At 44.1% G+C, this 22,524-nt stretch overlaps 1 protein-coding gene across 2 annotated transcripts; it reads right to left on the bottom strand.

The window, feature by feature from the left end:
- Positions 1 to 1,562: 1,562 nt before the first annotated feature.
- On the bottom strand, positions 1,563 to 21,661 carry tsu (40S ribosomal protein S12 homolog tsunagi). 2 transcript variants are annotated; one of them, XM_045758762.1, is made up of 5 exons: positions 21,544 to 21,661; positions 16,177 to 16,317; positions 11,965 to 12,101; positions 2,980 to 3,104; positions 1,563 to 1,868 (listed from the first exon to the last, which is right to left on the bottom strand). In XM_045758762.1, exons 1-5 carry the CDS (start codon positions 21,602 to 21,604, stop codon positions 1,841 to 1,843), a joined length of 492 nt encoding a protein of 163 aa, XP_045614718.1. In that variant the 5' UTR covers positions 21,605 to 21,661; the 3' UTR covers positions 1,563 to 1,840. The 2 variants fall into 2 exon arrangements, with proteins under 2 accessions (XP_045614718.1, XP_045614725.1); XM_045758769.2 differs by having other exon boundaries at positions 16,177 to 16,314.
- Between the last annotated feature and the right edge of the window lie 863 nt (positions 21,662 to 22,524).

Here is a 22,524-nt window from a genome sequence, read left to right as displayed (position 1 = left end):
TTTTTTTTGAGATATATACAAGAGTTGTTACATTCGAGCAACTTTGAAGAATTTAGTTTCCTTTGAAGAATTTAGTTTTCTGTAAACAGTTATTGGGCACACAAGTAGTTTTCGAATTCCATATTATCGCCAATAATACTGTATTAAAACCAAATGTAAGGAAACCTAACCTAACCATGAATAGAGTAGATAATAGCAGTAATCATTATTACTGCTATGGAGTAATAATAATTACAAATGGAGTTACAATTTTGACAAGGTTTAAGACAAATATCGTGGGTGTCTAGTTATTACATGATGTGAAGTAGTTAAAAGACATCATGTATTGTCTCTTGACCCCTAAGGAAACCTAACCTAACCATGAATAGAGTAGATAGTAGCAGTAATTATGTAGTCGTTTCCAATCAATTCCCTTCAGCCGATCTCCTCCCCGAGGAGAAGTTAGTATGTGCGAGTAACCACCAAGGGGCCAAACAGTATCCCAGGGACTGATATGGATACCAATCCCACAATGCCCACTTGACCTGATGAGTTGTAATAGTATGATGACCATATAAAGCATGGCTGTGCGAGTACAGTAAATACTGTATAAAGAATACCACCAGTATACAGTACTGTTCATAGATTGACAAGTGTGCCAGTTGTATGGAGTATCAGTATCTTTCAAATTATTCGTGGACCAGATCTTCTGACTTTATATAAAGCTACAAGTAGACACCAATGAGTTGTTTTGACACTGAACAGATATAAACATTCAAATTCATACTGCTGTGACAAGAATGGATGAAAAGCAATCACCTGAGCTACATGTTCACACACTGCTCACAGCTTCACTCAATAAAGGAGCCCTGTATTTACATCTCCTGATAGTACCTAATGCTACTTACCTTAAGAATATTGTACTTCGAAAATTTCAAGTAAAAGTGTTTTTGTTTTTGAGGTCCTAACTCAATAATGAAGCAAAACATGATACCTGAGTGGAAAAAGCCATCTGCGAGAGAACATTGAAAATGCCACAAGTCACATAATTTTGTATTAAAAGGTCATAAAACAGTTTGTTGTAAGTAGAATCACTGTTCTGTTACTACCATTCAGTCATAAATGTGAAGTTCGAGTTACAATTTTGGACAAGGTTTAAGACAAATATCGTGGGTGTCTAGTTATTACACGATGTGAAGTAGTTAAGATATCATGTATTGTCTCTTGACCCCTAAAAAGCACAGCTATTTTAAAGTACTATGGTGAGGTGCACATGCTTAAAAATTAGTTAATAAACCAAAGGAAAAAATAGCAACTGGTGATTGGAGCCCAGAAGGAAATGGCAGATACCAACTGGAGCAGTGCAAGGGTTAATGCAGTTTTACAGAAGCGAGTCAAAAGATATTATTTTGGGATATAACACTAAGTGCTCGCTTCCAATCTGCTCTTAACATCCTAGTGTTAAGAAGCAGTTCTCAATGTCAAATTTCAAAACTACAAAATTTTTGAGGAAACATAATAATGAGAGAACAAGAATCACTACAGAACATCAATCAATACAATGATAATCAGATCACAAAGAATATAATGGACAATCTTTATTGAATAACAAAGGACAAGGTAGACAGTAGGTAATTACAATTTTTTCCTACCATATTTCCTGGCTACTAATTATAGTAATGTATAGGTACAATTATATAATTTTACCTAGCAATAAACCAATTTGTTCCTGAACCTTAAAAAAAAGATTAATAATTCTGTGAATTAAATATTTGACATTACAGTACGGTATATATTTATAAAAATACCTTAATGATTAATCATACAATCAAGAAGTGACCATAAATAACAAAACGAATATTCACCGGCGCCGCCTTTCTTTTCGGCTCCTGAAACAAATATAAAAAGATCATGTATTAGTTAACAAAAAAGGAGGACATCAGAGAACAATACAGTACTCCAATCTATTCCTCGCCATTTAATATTTATACTGTATATATAAAAATATCCCACATCATATCTTTTATAATAATTATCCCACAACTATGTGGCATTACCCAGAAACTCTAGCAAGTGCTAAGTTAACTAGATGTGGTTTGATTGACTTAGGGAAATTGAGGGAGTTATTTGACGGCCTCCTGCATTGGTATCATACATAAACGGCCTACTCCCTCAGTACACATGCATACATGGCCTCGTGCTTTGGTACACATGCATACACAGTTTCCTGCCTTGGTATACAAGCATACATGTCTTCGTGTCTGAGGCAGGAGGCCATGTATGCTTGTGTACCGAGGCATGAAGCTGTGTATGAACGTGTACTGCCTTTTCACACAGGCATACACAGCCTTCTGCCTTGGCACACAGGCATACACAGCCTTCTGCCTTGGTACACATGCATACATGGCCTCTTGCCTCAGTACACATGCATACACAGCCTTCTGCCTTGATACACATGCATACATGGCCTCTTACCTCAGTACACATGCATACACAGCCTTCTGCCTCGGTACATATAGAAAGCCTTCTATCTTGGCACATATACACAGTCTTCTGTCTCGGTACATATACACTGCTCCCTGTCTCGGTACATATACACTGCTTCCTGTCTTGGTACATATAGTCTTCTACCTCAGTATATACACAGTACATTCTCTTCTGGTACCACCAAGACATCTGCCCCACACCATATACAGTACATTTCACATAATGGTAAAAAATATAGAATATGGATATGCAGTCTTGAACTAAAATACTTAAACATCTAACCTTCTCTAGAATGAAATAGTCACTTGTTATTTCACAAACCATAAATCTGGGAAACGTGTTAACAATAATTCAAGATGTTCAATTAGAACAAAAAATAGGTACATTGAATTAACAACAATTAAGGAAAACTTATAAATTCTTATCAATGAATTAAAAAGAGCATGAAGAGCCTTGTACTGGCATAATCAGTTTGGAACACAGTATGAGACAACTCACTAAAGAAGCACTTACTTTCTTGGTCCTTTAACAAAGCACCACTCTACGGTGATTGTTTGGCCTAGAATCTGTGTCCCATTAAGCCCATCCAGAGCGGCCTGAGCTTCCTTGAAGGTCTCAAACTCTACCAGTGCATAACCCTGCAAAGATAGTTACATTTTTAAGCTAGTTATCATTGATTGAATATTTAAGGCTACTAATAAAAGGCTATCCATTTACAAAGAATTAATCCAGCCCATCTTCCTGCTTAGGTAGTACTTATAGTAACGATGAGGACCATCTTATATATGTTTATGTAATAGGCTTTAAATAGAGAGTAGAAATTGGTGCCATTGAATTTGGACAAACCGGAAACGTTTTTGTAATGTTGCAAAGAATACTTAATCGAACCTAACCTTTCTAGGCCAAATACACAATGAGGCCTAATGTAGTACATACATTACTTGGAATATGTAAGTTGTACTAGAAATTTAATTTTTTTAGCTCTATTTTTTGGACTATAAAGTAAAAGTATCAAATTCTACTAATTGTTCATTACGTCATGTACAATGGTCCACACAGTTACAAAAAACCAGCGTTGAATGTAATGAAACGCCATTTTCTGGGTGAGTCCCGGAGGCTCCCCGGAGCTATCCCAGGCTGATATGCTAATGTCAGACTTTGGCATCAGTCATGTGTATGGAGTTCTTAGGCCTACCGGGGACCACGGCCAGAACCGGGCCCCCTCAGAGAGGCAAGGGGAGCAATGGCCTATAGAAGCCCCCGTGTAGTTGGAAGCATTCTATGTCTGCCATCGACCGGAACAGGCACCCAGAAAGGTAAGCGCCCCAAAACAAACCCCTATTCTGGTTAAAATTGCTACCTAATACCGAACTAGTGGATAGAACTCCCCAACCGAAAACAAGCAAATTAGTGTGACGTCACACACTGCCGCGCCGCTGTCTGCGCAGCTCCCCCCTCCCCGGGAGGGGGAAGGGGGAGCCCCAGACCCCCCGCGCCGGCTACCCACACCTCAGTTCTTGAGGCTGGATGTCAAAAACGCGAAAAACCGCCGACCGGAGGGAGGGAGGGATGCCGGGGAGCCTCCGGGACTCACCCAGAAAATGGCGTTTCATTACATTCAACGCTGGTTTTCTGGGGGGAGCCCCGTCGGCTCCCCGGAGCTAACTACCCACAGACAGAAAAAGAGGGACTTACCCGGGAGGCGGACGTCGCTCACCCCTCAACTCGAAGCCGAGACAACTGGCTGCAACCGCCGACCCAAAGCAACACAGGCCCGACGAGGGCCAGGGACATTCACAAGGTAACGAGCAGCCAGGACCCTGTTCGACCGCCAAAATCCCCGCGCCCGAATATCAGACCAAGACATATTCCCAAAGACGGCAGCAAGAGCCGCGAACTTACGAACGTCATGGGCACGGGGATAGACCGCAGGCTGGCTAGACCTAATAACCCTGCGGACGACCTGAGAGACCCGAACCCGCGAACAGGGAAGAAGGGAAACCGGATCAACCCACAGCGCGTCCCCGGACACAGAAGCTGTGGCGCGCAAATAACGGCGAAGCGCCGCAACCGAACACAAAACATGATGCACCCCTGGCCCGACCAACCAAGCATCAACCACCCATGGACCCCTCCGGAACGCAGCAGTCTCATTCTTCGCCAGAAAAGAAGGAGACGGCTGCAAACGAACAAAACTATCACCACGACCAAAAGAGCAGAAACCCCTGCGCCGGAGGAGAGCATGAAGCTCCCCTACCCGACCCCCAGAGGCCAAAGCCAACAAGAAAAGTGCCTTGGAAAAACAATCCTGGACCGAAGGGGCCACAACGAAACGAGGAGATGAAAGGAAAGCGAGCACTCTGTCCAAAGACCAGGACGGCTCAGGCGACGCATGAGCAGGCCGGAGGTGAAACAATGCACGAGACAGCTTGCGAAACGGCGCAGACGTAACATCGATACCGAAAGCAAGCTGAAGCGGCTCCGCCAGCGCCGCACGATACGAAGCGACAGTGTTAGGCATAAGATGACGGTCCTGAAACAACCACGAGAGGAAGGACAAGACCACCCGAACAGACAAGGAGCTAACACGACGAAGACGCAAAAAGAAACGGAAGGACCGCCAGGAAACTTCATACTGCCGCCGAGAAGAAGCCCTCAGGTGGGACACCAACAAGGAGGCCACCTGATCACCATAGAGATGATGATAGACTCGAGTCAAAAAAACCATACGCGAAGACTCGAGGAGAAGATCGAACCAGCTACGTGACGTACCGGCCCGATCTGCTGAAAGAGGCGGAGCCGCGGGAAAACCCTCGGGTTCGGACACCGAGTAACCAGCGCCTGAAACCAAGGCTGGGCCGGCCACCAAGGGGCCAGAAGGACAACTCTCCCCCGGTAAGTCTCTAAGCGAGTCAGGACCTGGAGCAACAGCCGAACTGGGGGAAAGAGGTACAGGAACCCCCACCTCGACCAGTCGAGCCGAAAGGCATCGACCCCGACGGCCTCGCAATCGGGGAAGGGCGCCGCATAAACGGGAAGACGCCGCGACCACGCCGACGCGAAGAGGTCCACCTCGGGGCGCCCGAACGTCTGGCAAAGCCAACGGAAGGACTCGTCGTCGACCGTCCACTCCGTGGAGAGGGGAACGAAGTGAGACAGGGCGTCGGCAAAGACGTTGGACACGCCCCGTACGTGAACCGCCAGGAGAGCCAAACCCCGAGAACTAAGCAGACGAGTCACCCGAAGCGACCAACCCCAAAGAGACAAGGACCGCATCGAACCCCCGCGGTTCAGGCAATGAACCACCGGAGAGCAGTCCGAATGGAGCCGAATCGTCGATCCGCGGGCCACCCGAATCCTCCCCAGAGCAAACCACACTGCCGCGAACTCCCGCACCGTACTGTGAGCTCGACGGAAGGACGGATCCCAACGCCCATGGCCGGCCTGGTGAGCACTGGTCACAAAACCCCAGCCGAGAGACGACGCATCCGTGTACACATCGAGCGAGGGCTCGGGTAGGCGCCAAGGCACTGAACCCCGAAAACCCGAAGAGGAAGCCGGTGACGCAGCAACCGACGCAAGTCCCCCGGGGGTTGAACTCTGCGATCGCGAGAGAGGCGGAAGGGGGAACCCCGAAGGAACCAGAACAGCCGTCGAAGCCAAACCTGACCCGGCGGGTAGACCACCATCGCGAAGCTCAGGCTCCCGCACAGCCCCTCGAGCAACCGCCGGGTGACCCGAGGGCCCTCCAGAAACAGACGAAGGCGGGACCGCAGCCGCAGGAGAGACTCCGGAGGGAGAGACAAGGAGGCGGTCCGAGAGTCCCACACGAGACCCAGCCAAGTCCGAACCTGAGAGGGAACCAGATGGGACTTCCTCCAGTTCACCAAGAACCCGAACCCGGCGAGCTGGGAAAGAACCAAATCCCTGGCTAGCAAGCAAGCTGACTGGCTGGGAGCCCAAACCAGCCAGTCGTCGAGGTAGGCCAACACCCGAACACCTAGGAGACGCAAACGAGCCACCACAACCCGTGTAAGGCGTGTGAACACGCGAGGTGCCAGGTTCAACCCGAACGGGAGACAACGAAAGCGGTAACTCAGACGCCCCACTACAAAACCGAGCCAGTCCCTGAACCGTGGATGAATCGGGACATGCCAATAAGCGTCCCGGAGGTCCAGGGACACCATCCAAGCACCCGGCTCCAAGAGGAGCCGAACCTGAGACAGCGTAGTCATCCGAAAGGAGGGGCAATGAACCCAGGGGTTCAGACGGGACAAGTCCAGAATGAACCGCAGGTCCGCGCAGTCCCGTTTCGGAACCGGAAACAGACGGAAAACCCATCTGAGGGACGACGTCGTTTCGACGACGCCCAAGCGTACCCACTCCAAGACGACTCGACAGAGTGCAGGGGAAGAAGCCTGCCCCGCCAGCCCCGACCCCCCAAAGGGGGGAGGGGCCACCCAACGCCACCGCAGGCCGCGAGACACGACCCGAAAGGCCCACGAATCGTGGGACCAGGCGCGGGCGAACAGCGCAAGCCGCCCCCCCATCGCCCCGTCAAAGGGGCAAACCGCGAAAGGGCCGGCGACCCTTACGAGACCCAGAACCCCGCACAGCGCGAACACCGCGCCGACCAGACGAGGGAGGGTCCGCAGGAGGAGCCAACCCCAAACCTGACACCAGAGGCCTACCACGACGAGAGGAACCCCGAGCCCTGGCACGACCTTTCCGGGAAGACCCACCCCGGGACCCCCGGAAAACCAACAAGTCCGACATCGGACGACAAGCCGCCGACGCAGCCTGAATAAACTGCGCCACGGCCGACTCCCCAAACAGGAGAGGACAAAAAGGTGAAGAACGCCTAAGAGCCAGAGCCCAAGCAGATTCCACGGAGGAACCCAGCACCGCCTGCCGACACGCGAGACGGGAAGCATAGAACAGGGAAACCGCATCCCGCAAAATCGGCGTGAACAGCTTCAACAAGGCAGCCGACGAACGCGCAGCCGAGGACAAGGTGCCGGACCCCGGGACGGACCCAAGCGTCCCCACATCCTCCACGAGCCAATCCGAAGACAGCTCCAGGAGGGAAAAGAACCGCAAGGCCGAACACAAAAGGCCCCGAGCACGCAAGTCCTCCGCCACGAGCGCCGCCGAAAGGGAGGGAACCTGCACATGGAGCTGAATAACGCCCACATCGCGGGGAAGGGCAGGGGCAAACAAGCACTCATTCAGGTACTCAAGTTCACCCCCCAGGAAAACCTGAAGCACCGTGGAAGCTTCCCGCCACTCCAGCGTGCGGGAACGACAGAAGGAATGCCAGGAATCCAGACCAAACAAGGGGCAGTCTGCTAGCCAGGATGACTCCGGAACCTCGTAACGGAGCCAGAAAGGGAACGAAGTCCCAAACCTGAACGTGGACGGATCCATTTCCGAGGCATAATCCGGGTCACGCAGGAGGCAACCTGCAAAGGCCGCTCGCACCACACCAGGTTGGATGCGATAAGCCGAAAACCTCCGGAAGGACGGAACCGACGTACCCGGGGGAACACGGAACCGTACCCGGGGAGGGGCCGACACCAAATCCAACTCGTACGCAGAGGGGGGGAAAGAAAACCCCACTCCTTGTAACAATAAGCCCCGCTCAGTGGGAAGAAAAACCCAGGCGGGGTCCAGCGGGGCCCAAGGCCCCCAAGTCAGCCCCTCCCCAGCCTCGAGGTCCGTCACCACAGGACCCGAGGCCGAGTCCTCTCCCCAAGCCCCGACCCCACAAGACAAGGACGGAGCAGCCGGAAAAGCTGGAGGAAGGGGGGCCCACTGGTCAGACCCTGAAGCTTCGGCCGGGAGACAAGACTCGAATGCCTCTGCCGCCCCCCGGAAGGGGCAACCCCCGAAGCTGCCCGAGTCTCGAGATCAAGTAACCCCTGCTCCGACCCCGAAACCCTCAGACGCTTCGGGGCCGGAAGCAGGGGCGGGGGACCAGAACGAACAGAAGGGGAAGGACGAGGAGGTGCGGACTGAACCAGGATCGAAGCGACCCCCACCCCCAAGTCCGGGTCTCGAAAAGCAAAGCGGGGCAGCCCCGGGGCATCCGGGGAAGCAACCAACCGAGCGCGTTGCAACAGACGAAACCTAGACTGCAACGCACGTGCCGCCTGTACCCGAATAGAATCATCAGAGGATTGGGTAAATTGAGTCACAAGCAAGCAGCAACACTCACAGGACTCAGGGTCGAAAGTATCACCGACCCAACAGGCAGCGTGGCAGAGGCAAAAACAATGAGGGTCACCCTGAGACAAGGGGACCGAGCAACCCTCAAACTCGCACACAGCGAGTGGGGACTCCGGGGTCACATCCATCGGACCCACGCGCCCCCTAGGGGATTCCCAGGGTCCTGAGCGTTTACTTTAAGAGGACTCGCGCTCAGGTAGTCCCAGGCAGGGTGCTGCAAACCGGCGCCCAAAACTACGAAGCAAACTTCTAAAGCTGAACCCCAGGGACGTGTACACTCACGGGGACCTAGCAGGGGGCGCTACCGAGGAGAACAGTGGAAGGGCAAAAACAAACTGAATAAAATGACAGAACCCCCCACCAGGCAAAAAGAAAAAGAAAAACAAAACCCCGCAAGAGGACAGCGAACCCCAAGGAACAGAGCCGGCCGCGATGTCGGGAATTACAAGCTGAGCAGCACCCTGCGCCCCTACCAGTGCAAACTGCCTCTTACCTGCCGGTAACAAGGGAGAACAGAACACCCAAGAGCCCAACAGGCGGCCGAAAAACCGAAAGGTAAAACGGACCAGCAGAGGCAGACCCCGAGGAGCCTGTGGAAGGTGGCCCCAAGCCCCAAGGGCAGTACTTACAGGGCACCTAGGGAAGGCAGCCCTAGGCGCATGCAGCCCGAGTACTGAAGATAACTCCTGGCTCTCGCACCCACAAAACTAACACCACACTCAAAGCACAGTGCAGTAGCGACACCGGAGCCAGAGCACACGACCATCGCCTATAGCATCAGCCTCAAGAACTGAGGTGTGGGTAGCCGGCGCGGGGGGTCTGGGGCTCCCCCTTCCCCCTCCCGGGGAGGGGGGAGCTGCGCAGACAGCGGCGCGGCAGTGTGTGACGTCACACTAATTTGCTTGTTTTCGGTTGGGGAGTTCTATCCACTAGTTCGGTATTAGGTAGCAATTTTAACCAGAATAGGGGTTTGTTTTGGGGCGCTTACCTTTCTGGGTGCCTGTTCCGGTCGATGGCAGACATAGAATGCTTCCAACTACACGGGGGCTTCTATAGGCCATTGCTCCCCTTGCCTCTCTGAGGGGGCCCGGTTCTGGCCGTGGTCCCCGGTAGGCCTAAGAACTCCATACACATGACTGATGCCAAAGTCTGACATTAGCATATCAGCCTGGGATAGCTCCGGGGAGCCGACGGGGCTCCCCCCAGAAAACCAGCATAGAATGTAATGAAACGCCAATTGTTTTGGCCACCGCCTTGTCACAAACTTCTTCGAACTGTCTACCACTTTGCAGCAGATTTGTTTCCTTAGTTTGAATCTATGACCTCTTGTTCTTGAAGTTGCAGTTTCAAGAATTTTTTTTTTTCTTAACACAGGTGGGTACAAGATTAGATAACTGCTGACTCCTGCTAGCAGGCTGAGAGCTTTCCCATACCATAGCTCATGGTAAGCCTTACTCATTAGTTCCCCTGGAATACAACTCGCCAATCATTTAACAACCAGGTACCCAATCACAGAGGCATACATTTAAGGATTAATCCTCCCCAATTAAGATATGAATCTAGAGGAAAACAGCTCACGAAATGCGGAGCGAGTGTCACTTCTGCGTCACCAGTGACTGTGCAGTGACCATATAACCTCTTTCTTCTAGATTTAATATATTTAGCATTTACATATTCTAGCCTCACCTTGCAGCTCTTATTTTTTAGTTCCAGAAGCCATTTGATTGCATGGCTTCATACTTTTCCAGTTTACTGATGTGCTTCTTGCAATATGGCACCATACAATCACTGCACATTCCAACTTTGATCTCACAAAGGTCATAAACAACTTGTTTAATTTTTGTCATGTACCTAAATGTGATTCTCAAGGTGGATCCAACTTGCTGCACACATCATAGACTCCTCACACAATACTGTTTGTGTGATCCTCTGGTGACCGTTTTCTATCCAGAACCACCACTGATCACTTTCATCAACATTCTTTAAAACTTTTTCTCATAATTTGTAGGTTGCATGTGGATTCGTATCTCCTATTCTACATTCCCTAACATGGCATTTATTCACATTAAATTCTATTTGTGATTATGCTAGTGTGACAGCACAGTACCAGGTACTAATTTCCTGTTGTATTGGTTCTTATCATGGTCTAATAACTAATGCATAACACAGGTACCCGAGGTGACCTGGAATGTCAGTTCAATTCCATCACATTACTCCAAAGATTTACTCATGATTGAAGTACAGTATACAAATGGACGAAATAGTATAGCATGAATATTAATGTGTTAAAAAAAACACAAAATAGAACATGAAACAATTGATATAATTGGATAAGTTTAGATTTAGGAAAACCTGAGGTAAATACTGGTTTGGAAATAGTATAGTTGATCTATGGAACAAATTACTGGGCAACATAGCAGATGCTGGATCACTGAATGTTTTAAGCATAGGTAACATGTACTTACTGTATACACATGAAAGAGCTGGGATGAATATAAACAAGAGCTTCCTCTTATGGGCCAAAAGACCTTCAGCAATTTCCTTTACTCTTATGTTGCCAAATTATGCAAAACAAGGGTTGCTGATTACTTTTGACTACATTTTCTTACAACACTTCTATATTTTCTAGGCAAGTGTCTACCTATCTCATGGAAGTGGGAAATGGAACTGATTACAAATAGATTTGCATACTACCCATTTACACACACTACTGTACTTGCTACATTATATATACTGCATTATACATACAACACTGTCACATTCATATTATATTTGTCAATAACTTCTCTAACATCAAAATTTGGTGCAACTTTCTTTGACGATTTCAAAAGCTTCATTTCCTTCTTCCACTGTACATTCTTTTTACTTAAAGAAACAAGCTCTCACTAAGAGACACACCACCACCTTGACTGTGACAAAAGGGCAACCACCCATTTAAATCTTCAAGAATTTGTTTAGACTTCACCACCATAAGCCACCCATCTAATCCTTGAAATTTTTCCCAGACAAAATAAATCAAGACAACCAGATTAAATCACCTTCCTAAATATCTATATACAGTAAATGTATCTTTAACTAGTATGTGTGTTTAACTAATGTCCTAGACATCCAGCCTCTATACCAAATTTTCCAACTCATTCTCTAAAGTGTATCTTTTATCCAGGACTTTTTTATAAGTTTTGTCTTAGTTTTCAAAACTGATATAACTTGTACCAAGAGCAGAACTTACCTAAAAAAAAACTGTGCCATAGTCCACCCTGAAACGCTCACCTTAAGGAATCCAGTTCTCCGATCTAGATTTAGATGAATATTCTTAATCTCCCCATACTCCGAGAACCTATCATGAATATCATCCTCTTGTGCCTCTTCATGGACTCCCGTAACAAAAAGAATCCAGCCCTCTACCGCTGTGAGAAGAGATGTTAAAACTAGTATTAAAACATGTAATATAGTAGAGTAATTCACATACAAAAAGATCTTAGGTCTTGAGACTTTGGATATATAGTACCAGCAAAGTTACTTTCTGAGCTAGCCATTCAGTTGCTTCCTTAGACAATGGCTCGCTCCTCTTGTTTGACGAAAATCTCATTACATATCCTATGTACTAATATATTTTTGTTTTACTAAGTATCTGCTAGAAAACAAGTTTAGTATGAATGTCAGTGTCACTTTGCCCCCCACTGTATTTAAACATTTACTGTCCAATTCCTAACCCAAATAAAGAACTAATTTTGATTTGAAAGATATAACTGAGGGGAATAAAAAAATAAACATTCTGGCTGCGAATAGGAGCCAGAAGACATCCAAGCACTCTGGACCTCTTCCCAACAAGAAAACCTCTGGGACACAGAGTTAAGAGGCCATAAAGCTGGTGGTAGAAAAGTAGGTACAGGTAATGTACCAGAACATGGCAGGCCTGACCCAAATCCAAGTAGGACAAATGTGGATAAGTATGAAATACCACAGAAATAAAGAACCAAAAGTAGAAAGTGGCCAACAGAGAGAACACCCCCACAAAGCAAGTGCTGCAAACACAGGCAATACACCAAATGGGGAAGAAAATAAAACTGCAAACTGTTCAAGATCTCAACAAAAACTAGCCAAGGGCCAACAGCAAAATCTAGCATAGGTTGTGGATACTTCACATGGCTCTGACTGTAACAGACATCTGGGAGCAAGACCAGAGCATGTCGAGTTTGATCTGCACTGATAGAGGAAAAGAGGAAAACTATCTCGAGAAGAGATGTAATCTCAAGGAGAGATGACAAGTCAAGTATCCTGGAGAACAGGCATCAAGAGGAAAGAGAAAACCCAAGATTAACCCTTGAAATTTGGATATTGTTAACCTTTCATCCCTATGGTAATGCAATTATCATATATTGTTTTTAACTGTTAGTGCCCAGCTTTCATGTAAATGTAAATATGGTTATAATACATCTATATGGATGTACAAATTCTGTTGTCATTTTAAAAGCTTACTATATGATGAGGGTTATCGTGTACCAGTGATGTGCGATTATCGCCAAATTATAATTTGGTCTTTCCTGTCAATAATTGAATATTTATGGATGGTGTTCCCAGACAGTATAACAACATAAGGAGTGGGTTGCAAGACACTTCCTTTGAGCTGTGACAGCTCAAAGTGGCAATATAGGTGTACATACAGTATTATGTTCTATTCAATCACTGATTTTGGCAATAATGTGTACAGGCATACCTCAGAATAAGAGTTTAATCCGTTCCTGGAGACGCCTCGCCTTCCGAAAACTCGCATTCCGAAGTTAATTTCCCCATAAGAAATAAAGGGAAATGAATTAATCCGTTCCTGACTACCCCAAAAACCCCACATCAAACTAAATTTTTATACCTAATTCATCTAAATAAACCTACAAAACTGTGTTCCAGTTATTACTTACCTTACTGTCGAGTGCTGTAGGCGTATGGAAGATGGTGAGGAGGGGGGAGGAGGAGAGGAGTTACTGTTTGGAAGGGGAGTCCCCTTCCATAATCACATCACATAACCCCATGCCTTGTAACACTATGGATACCACTTCTCTTTCTAAATTTTTCAAACCAGCCCCTGCTTGCCTTAAACTCTTTCTTATCTGCATCACTCGTTGCAGGGGTATTCTTTAGAAGGTCTTCGTGCAACACCCTGGCTTTCTCACAAATAATGGCCTCCGAAACACTATCACCCCTCAACTCCTTGTCGTGTATCCAAATTAATAACAACTTTTCCACTTCTTCAAGTATTTGTGCCGTTAATGTTCTTACTCCTTTTGCCACTTTAGCACCCATAATCTTATTTTTCTTCTTAAGTATAGTGCATATTGTTGATGTGGCTTTGTTGTACTGCCTACAAAGTTCAACAACACGTGTACCGTTCTCATGCTTCCGAATGATCTCTTGTTTCTCCTCTATTGTCATCCTCACAGGAGCTTTCTGGCCTTTATCCTTACCACTGGCTTTCTTGGGACCCATGGTGAGATATATAATAACAAATTGTATAGACAAATCACCAAAAATCCAACAAAACACTGAAAATCCGCGAGAAGAATTGATGTGGGGGTAGTCACTGAGCGCCAGACAATAATAAACTGAGGGGCGGCGGGGCGGAGGGGCGACGAACGCGCTAGGTCGGCTGTACGCGTATCAACAAACTCGCGTCCAAACTCGCCTCCCGAAGTAACCCTCGCCTTCTGAGACAAATTTTTGGAGTAAATACACCTCGCCTTCCGAAAATCTCGCATACAGGGACAATCGCATTCCGAGGTACCACTGTATATCTTATCTTGAGATGATTTAGGGGCTTTTTTTTTTTTTTTTTTTTTTTTTTTTTTTTAGTGTCCCCGCAGCTCGGTCTTCGACCAGGCCTCCACCCCCAGGAAGCAGCCCGTGACAGCTGACTAACACCCAGGTACAGGTACCTATTTTACTGCTAGGAAACAGGGACATAGGGTTAAAGAAACTCTGCCCATTGTTTCTCACCGGCACCTGGGATCGAACCCAGGACCACAGGATCACAAGTTCAGCGTGCTGTCCGCTCGGCCAACCGGCTCCCCCTACATAAGTAAACATATGTAAAGTTACATAAGTACTTTACATAAGTAAAGTTATCCCACACATTGTGTACAACTAAAGTAGAATGGTGAACATTAACATAATGTAACTTGAACATCAGGACCCTCACTCCAACATGACTAGTCAACAAATTGTGTACTGACCTCTTCATGGGCAATGATTCCCCCCTTCCAGTCTCCCTATCAATGTACATGAAACTAGAAAAGACTTGAATATTTAGGTTTTTTCTTTTTGCATGCAAGCTCAACCCCATGTCAAAATGCCAAAGTGAACACAGATGAGCAGAAAATTAGACTAAAATCCTAGAACAGGTAATTTACGAAGATCCCCACCTACCAGAGAAGGGATCTGGCCTTGGAGACAGTGTTTTCACCCATGCTGTTGTCAACTACCACTCAGTCGAGCCATACACAGGAAAATACAACGATAGGCTGTGACAAAATATGACAACAGCCACACAAAACTATCAAGTGACACCAGAGGCAGCATGCTGGATCGCACAATCATGCACTAGTGACGTGCTGACACTAGTGCCAAGGGTATTTATTTACCAAGGGTAAATAAGGATGGTGCCCAGCACGAATGCTGCTGCCCAACAGCAAGTTTGAACAAAACTCATTTCAGTGAAAGCTGCCTTTGCACAAGCTTGAATGCACAAGGGAAGGGAGCCAGGCTAAAATAATGTTGGCTGATACCTGTGATTCTGTTGAGATGTAGTGTGCTAACACCTATTAGTGACTAGATGGGCCAACTAACTTCAGTAGCAATGCTTAGCAATCTCTTGAAACTGAATGGTGTAGTTCAAGGAGGTTCTGCCTTCTGAGGCCATTCTGTCTTGGATCCAGTAATTTTCAATGTTTACCTTTCCCTACTGTCATAGGGCACAAGGTACCTGAAAAATTATTTAGTATGTGCAGACATTTGCTTGACTGCCTGATCATTTTCATGGGAGGGGCTGGCCATTGCCTATGGTAGCAAATGAGTGGTCTTGCTAAGAAAAAGAATGTACAGTACTAAGAATAATACGGATATTACAGAATAATTGAAACGATCATATGGTAATACTTTACTTAAATACTATTATTATATATTTATAAGCTAAATAAGAGCAACAAATAAATTTTAAATTTAGTCATTAAACAAAGACAAATTATTTGCAAAATACTGTAGTAACAATTACAATTAAAAGTACATTAAAAATGTCAAAACGAGTCACACAAAAATCTCAATGCTTATCAAATCCTTCCATTTACAGGAAAGGGGAATTAAAAATAGACCTCTAAATGATGCACTTGGTTGACAACCTGGCTGACCCGGCTGTCAACCAAGAGTTGAGCAAAGGTAATCCACAGAACCACCCTGGTAGACAACAGATAGGCAGACATGGCAGCATTTACTAACATCTTTGTGGTCCAGGCTCGTCATCTGCATCATCAACTTCCATTCCTTCATAAAGAATATCTTGCCGATCTGATCGATCATCACCTCCAAATCCACGACCTTTTCGTTTTTTGGCCCTTTCTTTAAGTTTGACCAAACCTTCTGAAGAGAAACAAGTCTTCTGGTCAAGATACTGCAATCAGGTATATTTGTTTATATTATAATGTTTACATATGTTTATAATAACATAAATCATTATGTTATACACAAGTCAAGAACCTTAGGGGAAAATGAGAAATTTCATAGAGCAAGATTTTCTTACAAAAATATCAAAGTACATAACTGTCTTGTGTTCAGTACCTAACTACAAATAATTTCAAATGTCTGCACATCTCATGCCTCCAGTGATCACAAAATGATTTTTTTCTAGGGCAAATTTTCGTTGGAATATTGTAGCTTAGTTTTACCAGTACGTCAGCAAAGTTCTCATCTACATGGTAATCATGCCCATTAACACTTTCGCGCTTTAGATTAGAGATAACTCGTCGCCGTTTTTTCTTACGATTCCGCATAACAGCCTACTTTTGTAGTCCATCGAAAAAATATTTCTATAAATTCCATTTTCTAACCGAAATGGATGGGGGATACTCTCAGATTTTTCTCCATGAAATAGTTTTCATGGAGTTTCATTCATGGAGTTTTCATGGAAATAGAAATCATGTTATAGTTTGGAAGGACAAGCGCCCCGTCTCTGTCATCACCAATATCCACAATGCCGACACTACTCAAGCACAGCGCAGGAAACGCGTTCGTAAACGTGACAGGAGAACTGGAGTAGAAATTGTGAAAATGAACAAACCAAAGGCCATAGTGGATTACAATAAGTTCATGAAAGGTGTTGATCATTTTGATCAAATGGTCAAATATTATGAGTTTGCAAGAAAAACCCACAAATGGACCAAGAAGATCACTTTCTATTTTCTGCAAATGGCCATGCACAATGCATACGCATTGTATAACCACTACTCAACAGATACAAAAAAACTAACACTATTAGAGTTTCACGCAGTAGGAATAAAAGCCTTATTGACGTGGAACAGCTGAAATGGACATTGAGGACATAGAACCACTTGATGTTTCTGATTTCATAGAAGATTCTACTACAAGTTTGGTGGTTCCTGTAGAAGACAATGTTCCTCCAGTGCATCCAAGAAATAGAAGAATTATAGATTCAGAACAACGTCTCAACTACAAGTTGACGCATGAACTCGTGCACTTGGCTAAAAAAAGAAGATGCCGTGTTTGTTTCAAGTCTGGTAAAAGGAGGGACGTGATATATGGATGTAAAACTTGTGATGTGGCACTGTGCGCTGCGCCTTGCTACACAAGGTACCACCGAACAAAGATATTTTGGGTGGAGAAAAAATAACCACCGGCAACAGCTTCACTCCACCTAAGAAACATCAGATGAGCAACTTCAGGATCAGAAGCCTGAAGATGGTGGAGTGAAGAAAAAATGCTCAACTGTTGATCTTCAATCAACATAGACAGGGTAAGTACACCTATTTGGAATTTTTTATCATCTATAAGAAGTTATATTATATACGTTTTGTAGATAATTTATTTGCAAATTTTTTGGTACCAGAATGAATATTATATCACATAAACTTCTATGAGTAAAAAAAAAAAAAACACAAAGTATGTTTGGGGGTGTGGCGGGTGTGGCTCTGGGTGTGGCAGTGGGTTCCCTTTAGCCGTTGATATATCCAACACGTGGGAAATATTTGTATGTGTTATGTATATGTCTGTGTAGGGAATTTTACTGCGATCACTGTCATACAAATTATAAAATGTTTCAACAAGTATAAACATGACAAACATCAAACGAACGAAAACAATGCGTTCGTTTCTGCCGCGAACGCATACTGAGCGACGTGGTTCTATATTTGGCGCTTCTCTTACACATGCTTTGTACAATTGTTATACATTTCATCTTATAGAAAATTTTATTGCGAACACATTGGTATAAAAAAGAAATACGTACATAGAAAAGTAGGGTCAGGAAACGTATAAATGTATAAACTTTCCAAGCATGATTTCCCCCGTGTTTTCGCCAGTGCGCTCGCGGCTAACTACTCTCCACTTCACACACTCTTGCGGGTGGGCAATTACCTATATTAAACATTCATATGCATATGTCTGCGTAGAGAATTTTATTGCGATTCCAATGATACCAAAATTAGCGATGTAGGACAACTGTAGGCTTCGCAACCATTAAGAGAGTGGAAACATTTTGTTGCTGTTTGGATCTCTCGGCGAGTGATCTGCATAGTTTTTTATTTGGTGTTGATACTCCTTATGCTTGGGCGGCATTTTATAGGTATGCTCTTATAGACAATTTCATTGCGAACACAGTGATACCAAATTTAAATACGTGCGCCTTCAATTATTGTCAGGACAGTCAAAAGAGTGTACACTTTTTCGGTCTTACCGCGTAGGCGCGCGAAGTGCCGAAAGCATCTGGGGTATTGTTTTTTTTTGAGCGCCGAGAGTGCGAAAGTGTTAATTGGAAAGATCTCATTGCCACTAATACCTCAGCAATATAGATGCAATAATTACATGGCAATGGATAATCGTGTGGAGTTGGTAATGCATACACAGTATATCCATTATCATTATCCCATTTTTGTGACACCTTGGGGCATCAGCCCGGTGAATAATCCAGTTAAACACTAAAATATTAGAAAAGATAAAAATCATTTGTCCATGCATTTTGTTATTCACACTAAATAGCCCCATGATAATCACACACTAACATCATTCATAGCAGAACCTCAATGCATCATAAGACCAGTTTACATAATTGCTCAAAATTTTTCATAGGTTATTCAGTGTTCAAACAAATACATACATGTTTTCCTTACAAATCATTTCAACCCAGTCTTATTCCATATCCCATACATTGTTGATGCTCCCCTTTGAAGACAAATAAAATTTCTTAACTGGAAAATATATACTGTATCCTGTAGTGATACATATATACTGAAATTAAAGTATAGATACATATATAGTACTGTATATGAAAATATATACTGTATCCTTAAACTACTGGGAGTGCCTCAAAGCCCTCAAATTAAACTCTTTGGAGTCGAAATATGAGATACTGTACTGTATATCTCATACACAAGGAAAATACTGAAGTCATATTCCAAAGGATGTACTGTATAAGCTTGTTGTATAATGTATAAAACGATGTATAAAATTATAAACACGAGTGAGAAATGGTAGGCAGTGCAGAATGATTCCCAATACTTGTATTAAGGCCAGAACACCTGATGGCATAGGGAGACTTTGATAAGTTTAACCACTGACACCCCCCAGGATGCAACCCCGCAACAGTGCCTATTATGAAATTATTGTAGTGAGATGAATAGAACCATCAGATGTTTAATTAAGAAACCTACCCAAATGTTGCGCCCTGCAGAAATTGAATTGTATACAGTTTAGACAATCGACTTGAGAATGGTCCAGGACGGACCAAAACGTCGTCGTCCCTTCACCTAGTGTGTGGTCTGGTCAACATACTTTAGCCACATTATTGTGACTCATCGCCTGCATATGAATTGTATACCATTCAGTCAAGCAAACTGCATCATGCATTCCTCCAAAAAAGTAGTGGTGCCATAAACACAATTTGGGAATGCTGTATTATGAACCACAGACGTCCATGACTTCAACCTACAAGCAACTGTAAAAAATATCTCAAAAAATGATGTAGCATTCAAAAAGGAAGTTTCCTGTAGGAGTTACAGATAAGTTGGATTGTGATGGCTATGCTGGCGTGCAAGCTGAGAGGACAAGTAACATCAAGGATGCCTCAACTTTCAACTTAAAAACATTTTAAATACCACACATACAGTACGTCTGCCCACCTTCATGGCCTTCCCCTCTGTGAATTCCCACCCTTAAATTCACTATAATATACTCTCCACCAGCCTAACATTATCCACGCATTAAAAATTGTAAACTATCTCGGCATGTTTTTCTCAGTTTTGTCTCGTATCGGCTGTGGCATTCAACATCTAAATACCTGTAATCATATTCCAAAATGTCCGAGTTTCTGTAGAGTGCGTGCAAACATCGGCTACCTCTGACCAGCATTTACTATCACATGTTAATCTCACCAGAACTCCCTTCATCCAGCTAGCCACGCTTGTGTGTACAAGTTACATAATTAGGCATGGATATGTTTGGTTAGGGCTAGCCAATTAGCTTAGTTTACAAGTTAGCAAAACGACAACTTGTTAAAAAACCGTTCTGTAAATAATGGAGCAAACCTAATCCCATTAAGAACTGTTTTCTCAGGAGTAATTAAAGAATTGTTTTAATAATGAACCTTTCTTTAACCAATGAATTACTGGTACACTGGCTTCAGGCCCATAGGGTATAGGATAACATGCCATTGGTAGGCTTATATATTTTGCATTACATTATTTTGTATCTTACTATTTCAGGGCCACCATCACCCTGTATCCATTATACATATTGGGTAAAATGTTAATTATTCAGCCAATTCTTCAAGCACACTAGACACACTTCTCTGAACCAGTGCACTTGTGAGCAGATGTTACACCTGCTCCTCTCAGAAATTTAGCTTGGCAGCAGACAACTAATGTAACATATTACCACAATTAACATGATTACACTACTGTATAACCTACTACAATCATTCTAACATTACCCTGCTCTATAACCCATTACAACCATTCTAACATTATACTGCTCTATAACCCATTACAACCATTCTAACATTACCCTGCTCTATAACCCATTACAACCATTCTAACATTATACTGCTCTATAACCCATTACAACCATTCTAACATTACCCTGCTCTATAACCCATTACAACCATTCTAACATTACCCTGCTCTATAACCCATTACAACCATTCTAACATTACCCTGCTCTATAACCCATTACAACCATTCTAACATTATACTGCTCTATAACCCATTACAACCATTCTAACATTACCCTGCTCTATAACCCATTACAACCATTCTAACATTACCCTGCTCTATAACCCATTACGCTTGTCTGACAACTTTCACTTCCTTATACTGGCCTTCCCCCAATTGTGCGCCAACTTATCTACCACTTAAATGCATTAACTATCATTCTAAACAATAAGTGCAGGCGAAAAGCTATCTTAATTGGAACTTTTTGGTTTTGTTTTTATAATTTGTTAGCAATAGACATGCGAGTCGTCTCTAGGTGTGAGAAGGTTCCACCACCAGAGGCTTCACGTCCATAGTATTATATGTAAGTCTGTGCACCTCGCTCATGTACCACACACATATATATATGTTATGAAAGGACACCTACGGTCGCCATCTTCATCTACTTCAAACTCCTCAGCGTTCTCAATGTCGAGGACGTCCGCCATGGCTGCCGCTGCTCACAACACACCAGCCCGCCCGCCAGGGTTGCCACCTCCAAGTTGCTGAAAGTAGCGGACTGACGGTCTAAAAGTAACGAATTTGTCATAAGAGTAGCCCAATTTTTTTATTTATATAACAAATACAAATACAAAAGGAAATGTATATGTTTATCTCTCAGAATGTTCGGTAATACGTTTATTGCTTGTGATGTGTGTCTATACATGTATTAACACGATGTACTGAACGGGGTGAGAATAGCTTGAGCAACCTCATCCCTTTGTGTGCATTTTACCTCAATAAACTTATTTCAATTTCAATACAAATACAAGTACAAATATTTATTCAGGTAAAGTACATACATAGATACAAAACGTTGACGGATTTATAGATAGAGCTAGTACATACAATGCCTAAAGCTACTATTACGCAAAGCGTTTCGGGCAGGAAAAACACTAAGACTAAAACTTAATACTAATTGAGATTTAGTGACTGATTCGGGTTTCAAAGTAATATATTTTGCTATACAGAGTACACAAACACGATTTTAATTGTTTTATTAATGTTATCTCTGCATATATATATTTTAAAACTATGATAAAACTTACCAATATTTACTGTATGAAGCATAATGGGTGTGAAGTCCTTCCACGTCTTCACGATTGAAGATCATCAAGAGCTTCTTCGTCTGCATCCACAACCTCGATCATTCTTGTATATTGCAGACTCATATTTAAGCATTGACATGAACGGTTCAAACGACGAGTAACAAGTTGCGTTTTCTTCATTATATGTTTTGATTCTTAAGATTGATATCAAAACCTCAAGTCCCATTCGATTTCTCAGTTTAGTTTTCACAGATATTACTCTCGAAAATACCCGTTCAACCAGGGCATTACTCTTGTTGTTGTAATAGATTCAGCTACTC

The sequence above is a fragment of the Procambarus clarkii genome, chromosome 86 (genome assembly GCF_040958095.1).
Source record: "Procambarus clarkii isolate CNS0578487 chromosome 86, FALCON_Pclarkii_2.0, whole genome shotgun sequence".
NCBI lineage: Eukaryota > Metazoa > Arthropoda > Malacostraca > Decapoda > Cambaridae > Procambarus > Procambarus clarkii.
Note: the sequence above shows the minus strand (reverse complement) of the source record. Positions and strands in the feature narration are given on the sequence as shown.

Coding starts and splice junctions, on each gene's coding strand:
- tsu (XM_045758762.1), bottom strand. CDS start 21,604: ATGGCGGACGTCCTCGACATTGAGAACGCTGAGGAGTTTGAAGTAGAT. Junction 16,318..21,543: donor AGTAGATGAAGATGGCGACC/GTAGGTGTCCTT, acceptor GTTTCTCTTCAG/AAGGTTTGGTCAAACTTAAA. Junction 1,869..2,979: donor TTTGTTAAAGGACCAAGAAA/GTAAGTGCTTCT, acceptor TATTTGTTTCAG/GAGCCGAAAAGAAAGGCGGC.